We start from the raw sequence: 16,184 nt of genomic DNA on the forward strand, positions 1-16,184 counted from the left end.
AACACCGGCTCGGTCACCATTTGAATTTTCAGGTTAGTCACTGTCAATCTGTTTCTTTAGCATCCTTAAGTTTCTTGTTGCATCAGATTCGTTTAAAGTTGTTTTTCTACTCCTACAGGGATATTGGTTCATTCCTTAACAGCTTAGAGAACGGATAAGTAGGCAATTGCCAACGGTTGAACGAATACAGAATCCTAGACCATCTTCAGCGTGCGTAAAGAAATAGACCAATCACAGACAATCTTCAGGGTGCGTAAAGAAATAGACCAAGCACAGACAATGTTCAGCGTGCGTAAAGAAATAGACCAATTACAGCTAATCTTGAACGTAAACAAAATAATTCATCTGAATGTCATCCTCCCTGACAGTTGGCATCAAAACATTGCATTTTGGCTTATGTTTTGAGGCAATGAAAAAGCCGTTCAAGTTTCAGTTAGTGTTCAATTAAAGAATAAAAACATCTACTTTATTATATGATAAAGCAAATGATAGAAACTTACAATTTACAATGAATCAGAAGGCGAACTCCCTAACGATGCATGAAATAGAAAACGTATAGTGATAGACAAGAAAGAAAATTTCTTTCTATTAACAGTTGGTACTCTCTAAGCTGTTTTCTATCACATTCGGTAGACATCGGCAACAGAAAATGGGAACCTATCCGACCTGAAAACATTGACTCATTTCTAGTAATAAATCTAGGGATTTTACTTGTTTCGTTTTATTCCGGTAAATTTTAAATATTTAAATTTTTAGTTCCGTTTGATTGTGGATGGTGGATTTCAAAGTTTACAGTATATTATAAAATAGATCGTTTTGCGTTTCTTTGTCATTATTGTTGTTTTTCTGGTTGTTTCTTATTTCCTTGTTAGACCATAAACTTTTGTTTATTCCTTGTACATAAACATGCTACCAATGTTTATGCATTTTGTGGAGGAAGTAGAAGGCGAAGAAATCCTGGAAGGATTGCGGGTAGAACGAAGAGCACTACGAGACCATTCTAACCCATTTGAGTTTCCTGAAACGGAGTTTCGCAAGCATTATCGCCTAAGCAGAGATTTAACCCGAAATCTTATTGAGGAGCTAACACCTCATTTAAATATGGGCAGAAGGAGCACAAAGATTTCGATACCAGCCAGAATATTTGCCGCTCTTAGATTCTTTGCACAAGGGTCTTATCAAAGAAGTGCTGGGAATGAAGCACATGTTGCATTGGCCCAACAAACTATGAGTAGGGTACTTGATGAAATTTGTCAAGCAATTGAAATCATTGCCCCCCGATGGGTGAAATTTCCGACAAGTCCTGAAGAGAAGGAACAGAAAAAGTTAAATTTCATGAGAGCATTTGAGTTTCCTGGGGTTTTAGGATGTGTTGATGGGACCCACATAGCCATAACGCAACCATTCCATGATGAACATCTTTATTTCAACAGAAAAGGATTTTACTCAAAAAATGTACAAATTATTTGTGACTCTGATTTGTTAATTTTAAATGTGAATACCAATTTTGGAGGGGCTACTCATGATGCTTTCATTTGGCGAAACTCTGCAGTCAAAACCCATATGGAACAGAGTTTTAGGGCAGGTGACAGAACTAGTTGGTTGTTAGGAGATAGTGGTTATCCTCAGGAGCCTTGGCTCATGACACCCATAAGAGGTGCTCCAGAAGATAGTCCTGAAGGTCGGTACACACGGGCTCTAACAAGAACTAGGAATTGTGTGGAAAGATGTATAGGTATGAATATTTACTAGTTTATTATGAGTAACTAACTATATGATACCTCAGTTCTATAGTGTAACAAGTCGAAAATCACAAACACAGATTTGGAACATGATAACAATAATGTATTTTTTGTACTATTATACTTCCATTCCTAACATCTTCTGTACAAATTAACAATTTTTACAATATTGAAATTGGTGGAAAGTTATATTAGAAACATCATGACTTCAATAACTAAAATTTGATATTTTTGGACTTGTTACACTACAGAACTAAGATATCAATAATATGAAATATTACACCCTTGTATGTATTATAAAAAACGTTTTCGTAGGTGTCTTAAAGATGAGGTTTCGCTGTATATTGAAAGACAGAGTATTGAAGTATCAACCCCACAAAGCAGGGCAAATCATAAATGCCACTTGTGTTTTGCATAACATGGAAATTTGCCTTTTGAGGAAGCTGAGATCATCCCTCCAGAAGAAGTTGACCAACAACTACAAAACAATGATTTAGTTGCAAGAGATGACCTAAGACAGGCCCAACAAAGAAGAGAGGAATTAATTCACCAATATTTTAATTAATATTTCATATAACATTAACTGATAACTGTTAAGTACTTTTTTATTACATAAGTACTTGTTTATAGACCATATATTATTCAAGTGTAAATAAAAAGAAGAATATATAAATCCATCATCTTTATTATTAAAAACATGAAACAAACCAAAAATTAATTCTTCATACCCATAGCATTGAAATAAAAATCAGTAAATGGACTCATAACATTAGAGCAATCTTTAATAACTAGTTTTTAACAAATAAATATAAACCAGCTTCAACATTTCTAATACCTTAAAAATATTAAACTTTAAACTCATCACAGAAAAACAACAACAGGAACATCACTTAAATGGTTCTATTCACTAATTAAGAGTACATGTAAGTAAGAAATCACAGCTATTTCAGTCTTAATGAGGCTACTTTTATAGCAGTAATCTTCATAAAAAATATAAAAGAAAAAACCTGAGTAGCCCTAACAATTAATGGTCAAAAACTAAAAAAGGTAAATTCTAAAGTCACAAAAAAAAATAAATAATTAAGGCTGTACAAACATAATAACTAAGTAAGTAGTAACCTAATAATCTTTCATTTTATGTTGACAATAGGCTGTTAGGGCATTGCTCATTTGTACTAGGGCACTTGCCATTGTACCCACATTCTTATCAATACTGCTCAATTTTTCCATGAGCTCTGCGTGCATTCGATTCATATTAACAAATCTTCTGGTTTTTTCACCAGTAGTTCGAATTTTTTTTCTTGGGGGAGCACCTGTTGTACTTGTCTCAGAACCCCTTTTTGCTACTTTTGGAGTCAGAGGTACCAGGGGGGGTAATATTTCATCAGACCCTTTGATGAGGCCACTAGCTTCATCTATGGTTTCTACCACTGCTACTGGGGCCATTGGCAAAATAGTGTATGTTGACTAAGATATTGATTTTTTATGTAAACATTGCAATTTTTTAAATCATGCTTATATAAAAATACTATATAATACTCACAAAGCCTAATTCTTTATTCATGTCCCCGGTGATGGACTTGTACCCCAGAAGGTTCCTTAACCGTTCCTCCGTTGTATTTAGAGGTGGGGCAATAGCTGGACCTCCTCCAGTTCTTTGAGAGTCCAGTCTTATGGCACTGGCTTTGGCCTTAGTTTTTGATTTCCATCTTCCAACTGCCTGGAGAAAATTATATTTTATATTCGGTTAATCACTCTTTATTCCCTATTAAATATTGGACTTACAGCTTGCCATTTGGAGACAGTTCTTATTCCCAGCCCCATTGAATTTAAATGGGTTGCAAGGTTTTCCCACAATTTTTGGTGTTTCTCATAATCACCATCTGAAGATTGAAATTTGTTTTTTAATAGAATGGGATATTCTTCTAGATATCCTACTATTATCTTCCATTGTTCTGGAGACGTTTTAAATTCCCTTTGTCTAGTTTGGTCCTCTGCAATGAGTTAGTGCAATGTAAAGTGATATTAATTTAATAATTTTAAGTGATGTTATCTACTTACCCATTTTGAGAAAGTTTATTCACTTTGATAAAATTCAGTACGGATCAAACTTAACCAAAACTAAACACAAACTCTAAAACAAAAACCACACAAAAACTAGTAAATAAAAAAACAAATTCTAAACTTTTTTTTATTGATTTATTGATTAATCAATATAGCCTATATAGGGCACAACCATCGACCTGGCACAACTCACAACATTTATTATTAAGATGGGTACTTTAACCACACTTTTACGTCTAGGGAAAAGACAACGGAAAAGAAAGATAGACATATGTAAAACTTCATGCCCCAAAAAGAGATAAAATCAATAAAATCATAGCAAGACCTTATTTGGTCTTTCTATTTTGCACATCCCGAATAGCTACGTTAAGTGCCGATCTTCGCCGATCGAAACATAGAGAGTGCCGTGTTTTACGATAGAGAAGAGTTTGCTATAATAGCAAAGAAATTTCCTTGCTATTCGTTAGAGAGTTCGCCTGCAGATCCATTCAAAACCTCAACCTAAAAGACGAAGTTAATCAGCTGTCACCCGGTGACAATCCGGGACACCGGTCAAACTTTGGCTGCGTCAAAAGTCATTTCAAACCAGATTTCAAACATTGAGTGTTTATTTGTGGGAAATTTGGTAAGTAATTTCAATTAGTAGTAGAAGTCCGCCTTCTGCGTCGTGCTCAAATTTTCGTCCTCGTGCGATAGGGACATCTTTTTCACCCTTTTTGTACAATATACTATTTTGAGTCTTTATAAGGGCGTTTGTTGTATTTATATCACAAAATAGTATATCGTACAGCAAGGGTGAATAAGATGTCCCTATCGCATAAGGACGAAAATTTTATCACTTTTGACGCATCCAAAGTTCGGTCGGTGTCCCGGATTGTCATCGTGTGACAGCTGATTAACTTCGTCTTTTAGGTTGAGGCGTTGAATGGATTTGATTCATTGTAAATTGTTGTAAAAGTTTGTATCATTTGTTTTCTCATATGTTGTGAAGTTGATGTTTTTATTCTTTAATTGAACAGTAGCTGTAACTTGAACGGCTTTTCATTGCCTCAAAACATAAACCAAAGTGCAATGTTTTGGATTGACCAATTGTCAGTGAGGATGATAATCACACAAATTATTTTGTTTACGTTCAAGATTAGCTGTTATTGGTCTATTTCATATCGCACGCTGAAGATTGTCTGTGATTGGTCTATTTCATATCGCACCCTGAAAATTGCCTGTGATTGGTTTATTTCATATCGCACAGTTGCGGAAAGTCTAGGATTCTGTATTCGTTTAACCGTTGGCAATTGCCTACTTATCCGTTCTCTAAACTGTTAAAGAATGCACCAATATCCCTGAACGGAGTAGAATTTTTTTTTTTAATCACTCAGAATGACTTTTGCCTATTTACAGATGTAAACAAAAAAACATCAATGTCACATCTACGGGGCGCTGTGCAAATATAATAGAAATGTAATTTTAGTTTTTTTTTAATGAAACACGTCGAAATTTAATAAAATATTGTATAAGACACGTGAATTAAACCTGTTTATTCACTCGAAGAAATTGTTCTTTTCGTGAATGAAAAATGGTTTGAGTTGTATAAATAACTATTAATACCTACTTTGAAATACAACTTTACTAAATACTAGTGTTTAGTACAAATTGTTTAATCAATTTTTCGTCTCCTGATTTTAAAACAGAACGAACAAGCTAAGTTGTTGCATAATCCATTTAAACATTCCATTAAAACATTTCGACGATAACAAATCTAAAGTTTCAATTTATTTCCCTCGTAATGGTGCCAACTTCACCAGCCAAAGTTTCTTCATTTAATTCTAAAAGTTTATTCCGACCGCAACGCGGTTTCACGCGAACCAACCATTATGTTCCTACCAAATTTTGCCAAGTAATTAGAACAGACCACAAACATAGTTTTGTAAAATAAGTTTAATGCAAATGTTAAAACGAGAAAAGTAACGTGCAAAAAGTAAGTATGGTTAAAAAATAGCTATTTATTTAACCAGTTACGAAAAGTTCGATTTTGTGTAACGAATGAATGTTTGTACAATACACAACACAATTTGAATGAGTTACACAATAAGACATTTTCGAAACGTGTTGCATACATAATTTTTTCTAATTTTGACCAAAAAGCTGTGAAAACCATCTTTTAAAGTGATTTAACACAAATATTCACTTTCATAGCACCTTGTATAAACTGTGACAACGACATGTTATGATGGATGTCGCCCATATGTTTCTACGGAAATGCATAAAAACTAGTTACGAAAAGTAAAACGTTTTGTCACTCTAATCAGTTTTAAAAAGTGTCACTTTATATGCCTAATTTAGAAAAAGAATATTAGAGTGGACTTTTTTTGCGGTATAATTTATAAACCACTTTAACAACATAAAACCTAATGAGCAAACTTCTATGTAGCAAACATAATTGTAACAATCGCTAAACTCATAATCTACTCAATCTAAAATATGATCTGTCCTGTCACCATCTAACTGATATTTAACATTTAGAAATGGGGTTTTGCCACGTATTTCGCCAAATTTCAGTATGAAATCGAACATACTACATAAATGACTATTTTTATGCATACTAAAAATTCACGAATAGTTTTGAAATTTCGAACTGTAAATGTAAATGTATGTCGTCAAATAATGACTAACTTTTGTGTTGATCGTAGATTGTACCGGTTGTCCCAATAAGCCGTGCACGCGGGTGTTTCTCGGAAACTAAAATTACATAGCAACGCTCCAGGCAAAAAACTGTCTTGTAAATGTGGCCACGGAAAAATACTGGAAATAATTTTCAGCTTTCTAAATCCGTCGCTAGATGGCGTTTCGATACCTCTAAAGTAAAAATGACCGAAACATTTGAAAATTTAAATGGTATTGCAAAAATACGATTAAGGTTTCCTGTGTTTCCTCCTTCTTCCTGTATTTCCTGTTCTGGACGAACAATTGTGCGATTTAACTTTTTTGTGGTGGGTGTGGTCCAAAGTTTGTTTTGAAATACATGAATCATTTCGAGAACGGCTGATCGTACTGGCGTTTCAAGTAAACCGCCATAAAATCCTCGATATAAACAACGCAGATTAACGATCTGGATTGACTGTAGTCGATCCTAAAATTTAACACGATTGAATTATTTAACACTGAATCCGATTAAAACGCCACTTTTTAAACGAGATATACGGGATTGAATAATCTGGCATTTGATAACTGACGTTAACAAAGACAAGTGAATGAAGTCACAAAGACAACTCCTATTTTTTGTTTTTTCTTTAGAAACAACTTATTTTCTGCTTTGACTTTTCTTTTAAATTTTTTTAAGCGCTCAATTTATTCGTTTTGATTTGTTGGAGAAAAAAAAAACCGAAAACGAAAAAGATCGTTTGACAGCTGACTGCGACAAAATAGGAATGTCATCAGTGTCAATTGTTGTTTGTTTTATTTTGTTGCTGCCATGCTCTGGTTCTATCGGCTTGTCTATATCGATTGACCAATCCAAACAAAGCTAAATACGAATAAAACGGGATTCAACTTATGATTGTTTTATCCGCTTCAATAATCTGATTCAGATTACACGATATAAACGTAGTCAATGTCACTTCATATTTATGAAACCATTGCTGAATTCCTAACCAAAATCAGTGTAAACAAACGGAGAAATGACAGTTGGAATGCCCGAAACTGTTTTCAAAACTGATCACCAGAGGGAATGTCACTTATCTTGAAACGCCAATAGATAGACTTCCTTTTTGTGGCATTTTCTGTCATAGAAGGTTTAAAATAATGTTTTATTTAGTTTTCGGTAGGGGGCGTTTTTCCAAAATGTATGTGGGCGATATGTCGTGCAACTACGGTCTCTCACAAATATTTAGCCAGCCCTTCAATCCCTAAATCTCTATAATATCACGCTGTCATTCCAAGACAGTAGATAGAAGATAGATTTGAATAAGTTCCACTTCACATACTGACGTGTGTATAAGGCAAAGGGCTGACAAGACTTACTGACCAGTCCAAAGGGAGGTTCTGAACCGAAACACACATTACTTTGTCATTCTTCCTCCATAAACTCAAAAAACTACATACTAATTACTGTCATTATTATCACTCCATTTGACACATATAGTAACTTATTTGGTCAGCAATGTACAGTTTACAACTGTAAAAAGAACTTTCTTAACGATTTTTTATTGATATTTCGTGTTACAGAAGAGATAGAGTACTGCAGTTTTCACACCATAATAGATAATCGGATTCTTCTATGGAATAGGTTATTTTGGAAAAACGGCCTCCGCCGGAAACACCGAAACCAAATGGAACATTGTTTTGGGGCACTCCACAAGATAGAAAAGATTTTTCAAATTCTGCTAAACAAAGTCTCTTCTATCAGCCGTCTTCAACATATTTAATTTTTTCCAAAGCAAACATTGAATCCCCACTTCTTTATAAAAAAAGGTAAAAAGCTAAATTGTTAGTCAAGGACAGGAAATTAAATAACCATTAAAAAAATGGTTAAGTTTGAAGCTTTCTAGCGGCCAAACGGTTTAACCTACCAACGAGCATATCTTTAGAAAAGAAACACTGCACTAAAAAAAATGGAAAATAAATTCATCAACTTTGACGCCCTCTAGCGTGCCAATAAATCAACCAACCAGTGTTGCTATATCGTTGAAAAGCCCATTTCATTAGCTATTTATTTGATGTATAAACGTTTACACAAAGTGTAGAAGATTGACGAGACCTTTACGATTAAGTAAAACACTGCTTGTTGACCAACTTTGACGTCCTCTAGCGGCCAAACCTTTAAACCAATCAACCAAAGTTAGTCAAATAAGAAAGTTACTGCGGTTCAAACAAAACAGTGCATGAAAATTAAACAGTCTACCTTGGTCAACTTTGATGCCCTTTAGTGGCAAAACGATTCAACTGGTCAAGCAAAGCCCATTTCATCGGCTTTCCATCGACGTCTAAAGACCATACATTATGTGTCAAAAAAGATAATTATTAACGATTGAATGAAAGAGTGTATGAAAAGTTTTAAAACACGAAAATTTAGCGGTACGTGTCACGTGATCTAGAAAACACATGGAAAAAATGGTTGGGTAATGATGAAAAAAGTTACGTGATTTTTCTTCATTTTAAATGAAAAAAAATTCAGATTTCAGAAAAATTCAGCCAAAAGTCACGTGGCACTTCACCAAAAAATGATCAAAATGGCGGAATTATGGGTGCGTGTGTCACGTGACTTTGACAGGACAGAAAAGTAAAAAAAAATGTAGGGAAGAGAAAATCAAAATAGCCGAGAAAAATCACCACACCAGACTCTTAAAAAAAATGGTTTTGATGTAAGAAATAACACGTTTTAAATATCGCATGGGAAACCCCATCAGTTAAAAACAGCGTACCGAAAATGGGCACTTTCGTGCGTTCTCATGGAAAAGATACATTTTCTTGACAATAAATCAGCCGAGACGTAGACAGTTTTCAAAGTCGTATAATGAAAAACAATTAAAGTTTTAGAGCTAATATTAAAGTTAAATTAAGTTTTTCGACACGTCAACGTCAAAAAGTATTTTCGACGCGTCGACGCCCATCCCTGGTTAAAAGTCATAACTATTGTCAAAACCGGGTTGAACTGTCAAAACCGGGGACAACTGAGCTTCACTTACTAACTCACAAACTTAACATACGGTCAATAATAGCTTCTGTCTAAACCTTGGTTAATAATATACTATTTTCCACTACTAACATGATAAACATATCATTATTGACCGATTAGTAACTTGAGAAATTAGTTTTCTCTAACTTAATGGTCATTGTTGGCCTAGGTCAAAAATAGAGTCTAATCTCTAGTTCTAGTCTGGCACAAACAACAAAAAAGGAAATATTATTGATCTAGGTAAATAATAATGTCAATGTCTATTAAGACATATGAAATATACTTGACTTGACAGAGACCGATAAATTAGGTTGTGTCTTCATGTTGTTATTTGACTTGTTTGGTTGTTAACCTAAATTTTTAAATTTTCAATTTAGTAAAACGTAAAGTATAAAAGTAGTAAGTATAAGAAAATTGTAAAAGGGGAATTTCTACATTGTTTTTTATTTAACTCCATAGTGTCATATACCAGGTGTCCAAGAGCACCCTGGACATAGGAGATTAACATGGGAAAACGGTTTTGTTTTTTTTGCGCCTGTACGGTTAATTTGATTGAAAAATCGTATTAATGAAAGTTGTAGTACCTATCACGGACTAGTTTTGTGTATTTTTTTCAGATCTCTAACTTGAGCTCTTTCGTCGTAAAACACGAACAAAAATGGGAAAATTTAAACTTTTTACCTGCACTGTATAAGCGGTTGCCGAGCAACCGTATCAGCAACAATAACCTGTTTATCTGTTTATTGTAAATAGTTTATTTCATTAGGAGTACAAAAATAAAGGTTTTCCGTGCGCGTATGGCCGAAGTCATGTAAGCACGGAAAATCTATTTTTGGACGAATTTTGAACGATATTTTTCATTATACTTCTTTGAAAACAACGGCATTAAAACCAGACTTGAGAAAAAAAGACATGACTGACACCTAACTGATTATTTCTATGACTAGTTTAAAGTAGTTCAAAGGTGATTTAATTGTTGTAAGTTATCACAGTCAAGCAATGTCCATAAAACGTCAACAAATACTGCGTATAAAAAAAATATAAAATATAAATCTAAAATGTTCCATAATTTACATATTAAATATGACAATGCAAGTTTGTGCTAAATATTTGTCGGCTTATAAATTGTCTTAAATTTATTATATTGTGCAGTACGTTTCTATTTTATAGCCATTTACTCAGCATTTTAATTCAGCGCACGGAAAAAAATTTACACATACTGGCTGCCATTACACACATTACACTCTTGCGCTTTCCTGTTCTTTATAACCCTAACTAACTTAGCTTAAGTTTTAGCTTTTTGCTAATCATACGTCTTTTTTTGCTGGTCTATTACTTTTATCGTGTTTTTGCTGATCGATTTAAATTTTCTTTGGGCATGAGTTTTTGGTCATTTTTCATTTTAGTGGTATCCAAACGCTTCTGGGCCGTAGATTAGGAAGCTGAAAGTTATTTCCAGCATTTTCTCGTGGCCATATTTACTAAACAGATTTTCCAATAATCTGTTTTATAAATTAAATTATTATTACTTAATTATTTTTTTTTATAACAAACTTACCACAACAACACACAAAACAGCTGAGTGCACGGCTTATTGGAACACCTGGTACATACTTTTATTGTGTAGGAATGGTTTAGAGAACTAACCAGGACAGCCGCAGATGCTTCTAAAGACAAAATAGAGAAGCTTCTATCCTGCGCCTTTGCTTTGATTAATCAGGAATCAAGATTTTTAGGACTGCCCGACTTCCCAACAGACAATTTACCTGTAGCCGCGGAAATCTTGGTATGGATGAGGATTTTTATGATAAACGCTTTACTTAAGTACGTTTTTTATTGTTTTAGAGCAAAAACCCAAATATAACAGTCTATGAACTGTTTTATCGACTATATCCTTATAAAGCATTTCTTTCGGACTCTATTCAGAACGTTGAGATGTTATTGAAAACGTTTATTGAAATTCCGGAAACTGGAAAATCTAACTTTAGTGCAGTGTTTCGTGCTCTGTTTAAAGGAATTTCAGAGTCACGTAAGATGTTTTTGCTAGCCACACTTTGTTTGCAAAAATAACGGTTAACTTGCAGCTGTCATTATGGGAGACTATGTGGAGACTGAATACCAAAATACTGTTCTTGAGAGTATGTTCCAAACTGCGCAAGTGGCTGATTTTTGTTTTGTTGGGCCTAGCGGTTCTGGAAAAACCCTTCTATTAAACCAGTTGTCCCGATTGTTAAATAGAGAAATTGAGAACATAGTGCTGTACCAAGATATGACGTCACGGGATCTGCTTCAACAAAGGACTACATTGGAGAACGGTGATACTGTCTGGAATTTCTCTCCTTTAGTTAATGCAGCTTTGGAAGGAAAAATGGCTGTGTTGGATGGGATTAACCGAATCCATCCTAGTACACTTTCAGTTTTGCACAGGTAGTACTACTTCGTACGTATCATTTATCATACATTCAATTTATGCACGGCTTCCGTTCGGGTGTTTGACAAATTAACTCGTCAAGTTAACAAAAGGTTTTTTAGCATCACTTAATATGCTATGATCACATAGAGACATTAGATATTTTATTTTTTAATCTTGGTTTTAGGTCATTTATGGAAATTAACTTCTACATATTAGTTCCTTTAAACATTTATTGACGTTACGATCTTACACGGTCTTCTTTAGAATAAAACATAAGCCATTAGTATCTATAGATCTAGAACGTAAATTTTTGTTTTACGGTCTTCAAAAACTACAATTTTTTATATAAAATGTTGCTTTTTAATGAAATAATGTAACTTTTTGGCCGTTTCATTTTGTTGTTTCTCGTTCTATATCATCACTTGGCAAAAATGTTGATGACACTTAACTTAGATACTGTAATACAAAATGACCGGACCACTTCCAACAGTTGAAAAGTCTTGTGTGGTGTCGTCCTGTTTGTATCTCTAATCGAGTAAGAAAAATTTGTATTGCTGTGGCAACAGATATAGGTACTATTGTTAAATTGCTTTTGTCAACCATTGTCAAAGTTTCGTCGAAAAATACACATTTTAAAATGAGTTCAAGCGATGACCTGCCATCAGACATTGAAAACGAGCTTACAATGTTGTGTCAAATCTTACGCCACAAGAATCAAGAAGAAAATACCAAGAAGGGTTTGAATGTTACCAAAAATTGTGCAGTGAAGAAAGGTTAAATATAACTGTATAAACTATAAACATTTTACCGTTAATATTTATCCATAAATAAAATCTGAGGAATTTTTTGGTAACTTTTAGGCTATAGTAATTCTCGCTTGTTTTGTAATCCAAGCAACTCTTGCAATAAAGTATTACTTTTTACGCTATCTAGCTATCTTTGTAACAATATGGTTGAACATTAAATTTGTGAAGTACTCTGATAACCATACAAGGCTAGCAACTCTGTAAAATGCAAGCAAAATAATGGTATGTGTAATTTTTAAAGTAAAATAGCCAAGTCTTTAATATTTTCATTAAACTTTTTGTATCAATCAATAACTGTTATAATTAAAATATCAATGACCGGAAAGTGTTTTTTGGGTAAAAAGTGAAGCAGAGGGGAACATGGATGATAACCCGGTGACACGTGTATCTGCTTTTTGGCTTCATCAAGCATGTTGCATACAGATGTCTTCATCTGTATGAAAGGAGGTTCAAAAACCAGCTGACATACACATGGTGAAAAATATACGAGTGTCAGCTGGAAAAGGAGGGACAAAAAACAAACATGAATAACACAAACGGCCAGCAACGACCCATTTGTGATTTCCGCAAGAAGATCCACATTATCGTGGACAACATCTCGCTTCAGCACGGGTGAGGCTAAAGCCAACCGTTGCGAGTGATCCTACCCAAGAAATTGCAAAACATGGAAGAGTTTAACGCGAATGACAGGAAAGTGTTTTTTGGGTAACAAGTGAAGCAGAAAGGAACAATAACCCGGCGACACGTGTTTCTGCTTTTTCGCTTCATCAGGCATGTAACTCCATCTGTATGAAAGGAGGTTCAAAAACCAGCTGACATACACATGGTAAAACGTATACGGGTGTAACCTTTTTTTTAACATATACGGGTGTTCCTTGTTCCTTTCTTCTTCACTTTTTTTTGCGGAATTTACCCAAAAAACACTCGTGCGTTTTACTCAATACTGCTAATTTGTCATATGTCATTTGCTATCTATGCCCAGTCCCTTCAGAAAATGTTTGCGTAATTAATCCTTCTTTGTTTCAATTACAGACTAGTGCACGACAGAGATTTGCAACTATACGACGGTAAACGTCTGATTAGTAACGAACGATACAACTTTCTAATTGAAAAAGTCGGCTTGACTCAAGAACGTTTACTAGAAAAAGGTATTTTTGCTATACATCCTGATTTCAGTATAGCCGCAGTAGGTGAACCACCTAACGTTCATTCAAAAGAAGGCAATTGGATGACTCCGGAAATGTTGAGTTTGTTTGTGTTTCACGATTTGAGAACCCTAAGCAAAATAGAAGAGATGCATGTTATTACTTCTAAAGTAAATAGTTTATCAAGTTATTTTTCAGCTAGTGAGTTGAAGTTATTTTTTAGTTTGGGCCAATTGACAAGGAAATTCATAAAATTATTGACTTGGCCCATTTAATTCGTGATAGTAAGGACCAGACTTTACAAAATTTGTCTGGCCACCTATCAACCAGAAAGATATTGCGTATTACCGAGAGACTGGTCCGATTCCCTACTGATAATATTTACGCTCTGTTGAAGGAAACTTTTATGATTAAATTTCTTCCGTCGATTACCAGGAATTCTTTAGAAAAACTCATTCAGAGCGTGGGCATAACGCCTCCAAATAGTATACTAGATCACGATTCATCGAATATCAAATGCGAGGTTGTAGACGGGGTTCTTACCATAGGTACGTAGCTTCTCCAGTTATATATGGTTACGTTCATTTAAAAAGATAAACAATAATAAGTTAGGCTATTTGTTTCACTAAAATAAAAAATGTCCGCGAAACACACGTTCAATCTGTGTCATCAGGTTACAAATTTTCAAATTGTTCTAAAAAACGGAATAGTTTCATATTTAGGACCTTGACTTTTCGCATAGTTCACTTACTTTTAACCCTTCTCAGATTTTGTTCAAACTGTTAAAATAATCAGTTTTACAGAACATACTACATATTATCATGTAGTATGTAATTGTCATCTAATGACAATTTAAGATAGTCAGGTTAAGAAAGATAGACGGTAATTATTATTCGAGTGTGCTGATGTCTTTCCACTGGTTTAATGTCATAAAAATAAAGTTGTATAAAACCAATTAAAAAAGTGTCTTTAGTCGCTTTGACCAATTTACAAAAGGATAAGAGAAGCTGTAGAAATTAACAGGTTATGGACCCAGTCCAGGAAAACCGGAAAAATAAGCAGTAATTAACCTGTTGTGAAACGTATATGGTGACAATCCCAAGTAATCTAATTGTAAAGCCATTTGATGGAAACGGCTTCTCAAATTGGGAGTTTCGAGTAAGATTGTGTCTTGAGCAACAAGGTGTTTTGGAAATGTTGGAGAAAGATCCTCCGGAATCAATAGCCCCAAATTAACTTGCAGTTTTTAATAAAAACGATATAAAAACTCGGAATTTAATGGGTCAGTTATTGGCTGATATGTTCGTGAAATGGTAAAAACCAAAACTACAGCTAAAGAAATCATGAATGAGTTGAAAAGTACTTTTCAAAAGCAAGGAATAGCAAACCAGGTACATTTACAGAAGAAATTAAGAAACATGAAATACTTTCGAAAAGGAAAACTCAGTAAATTTCTTTTTGAGTTTGAGAAAACAATCTCAGAGTTAAAAAACTGTGGTGGAAACATAAATTACACAGGTAGTTACACAGTTATTGTCTGCAATGCCAGAGAACTATCAAGTAGTTATCACTGCAATTGATATTATTTTTTGTCAAGGTGAAAGTAACATCTCTATTGACTTTGTAAAGAACAAATTACTTATGGAGGTATCAAGACAATAAAAGATAACAGAGGAGAAAGAAGACACATCACAGCCACATGCTTTTTATGGTAGAAGAGATAAAGAAAGAAAACGCTTTGGAAAAGAATATAGACATCCAGGAAGTCAGCCAGTAAACAAACGACCATCAACTACAAATCGTAATACATCTCCTGATTATAGAAGTGGTGCGACCTCAAGTGAACATTTTTCATACAAGTCTCAATATTGTGGTACATATAAGGGGAGACAAAAAATCAGAATACAGGAAACTGAAATTCAAACAAGGAAAATGCAGAGGAAGAAGAAGTAGCTTTTTGCAGTTTTATAATGAAAATAGTAAAGCAATGACAAGTGGAACTAGTAATGAGATACAGTTTATTGTGAACAGTGGAGCAACCCATCATTTAATTGGATCAAATCAAGGACAGTATTTAACCCAAGTGAAAAATATTGACATTAAAATTAATATGGCCAAGAAGTGAGAAACTGGAACAGCAAAGAGACAAGGAATTTTAAAACTGGAAACAAGTGATGGTAGAAAAATAACCATGGAAAATGTTCTTGAGTGTGAAGGTTTGATTTATAATCTTCTGTCTGTGAAAAATCTGGAGCAAAAAGGACTAAAAGTTGTTTTTGAACATGGACAAGTTGTGATTAAGAAGAAAGGCCAAACATTAATAGACGGTAACATAAAGAATAA

At 34.1% G+C, this 16,184-nt stretch overlaps 2 protein-coding genes across 2 annotated transcripts in view; one reads left to right on the forward strand and one right to left on the reverse strand.

The window, feature by feature from the left end:
* The window catches only part of c12.2 (von Willebrand factor A domain-containing protein c12.2), an 87,821-nt gene that overhangs the window by 44,301 nt on the left and 27,336 nt on the right, over positions 1-16,184 (forward strand). Inside the window, exons 6-10 of the mRNA XM_081982634.1 lie at positions 11,105-11,263; positions 11,323-11,506; positions 11,562-11,904; positions 13,729-14,011; positions 14,065-14,389. Coding sequence (XP_081838760.1) covers positions 11,105-11,263; positions 11,323-11,506; positions 11,562-11,904; positions 13,729-14,011; positions 14,065-14,389 — 1,294 coding nt within the window. The remainder of the gene's footprint in view (positions 1-11,104; positions 11,264-11,322; positions 11,507-11,561; positions 11,905-13,728; positions 14,012-14,064; positions 14,390-16,184) is intronic.
* Positions 2,499-4,267, reverse strand: LOC145731075 (uncharacterized). Its single transcript, XM_081982662.1, has 4 exons — positions 3,804-4,267; positions 3,528-3,736; positions 3,286-3,462; positions 2,499-3,209 (listed from the first exon to the last, which is right to left on the reverse strand). The coding sequence occupies exons 1-4, from the start codon at positions 3,805-3,807 to the stop codon at positions 2,862-2,864; spliced, it is 738 nt and encodes a 245-aa protein (XP_081838788.1). The 5' UTR covers positions 3,808-4,267; the 3' UTR covers positions 2,499-2,861.

The sequence above is a fragment of the Ips typographus genome, linkage group LG6 (assembly GCF_016097725.1).
Source record: "Ips typographus isolate SLU linkage group LG6, UJ_Ityp_2.0, whole genome shotgun sequence".
NCBI lineage: Eukaryota > Metazoa > Arthropoda > Insecta > Coleoptera > Curculionidae > Ips > Ips typographus.

Coding starts and splice junctions, on each gene's coding strand:
- LOC145731075 (XM_081982662.1), bottom strand. Junction 3,463..3,527: donor CTGTCTCCAAATGGCAAGCT/GTAAGTCCAATA, acceptor AATTTTCTCCAG/GCAGTTGGAAGATGGAAATC. Junction 3,210..3,285: donor TGAATAAAGAATTAGGCTTT/GTGAGTATTATA, acceptor TCAATATCTTAG/TCAACATACACTATTTTGCC.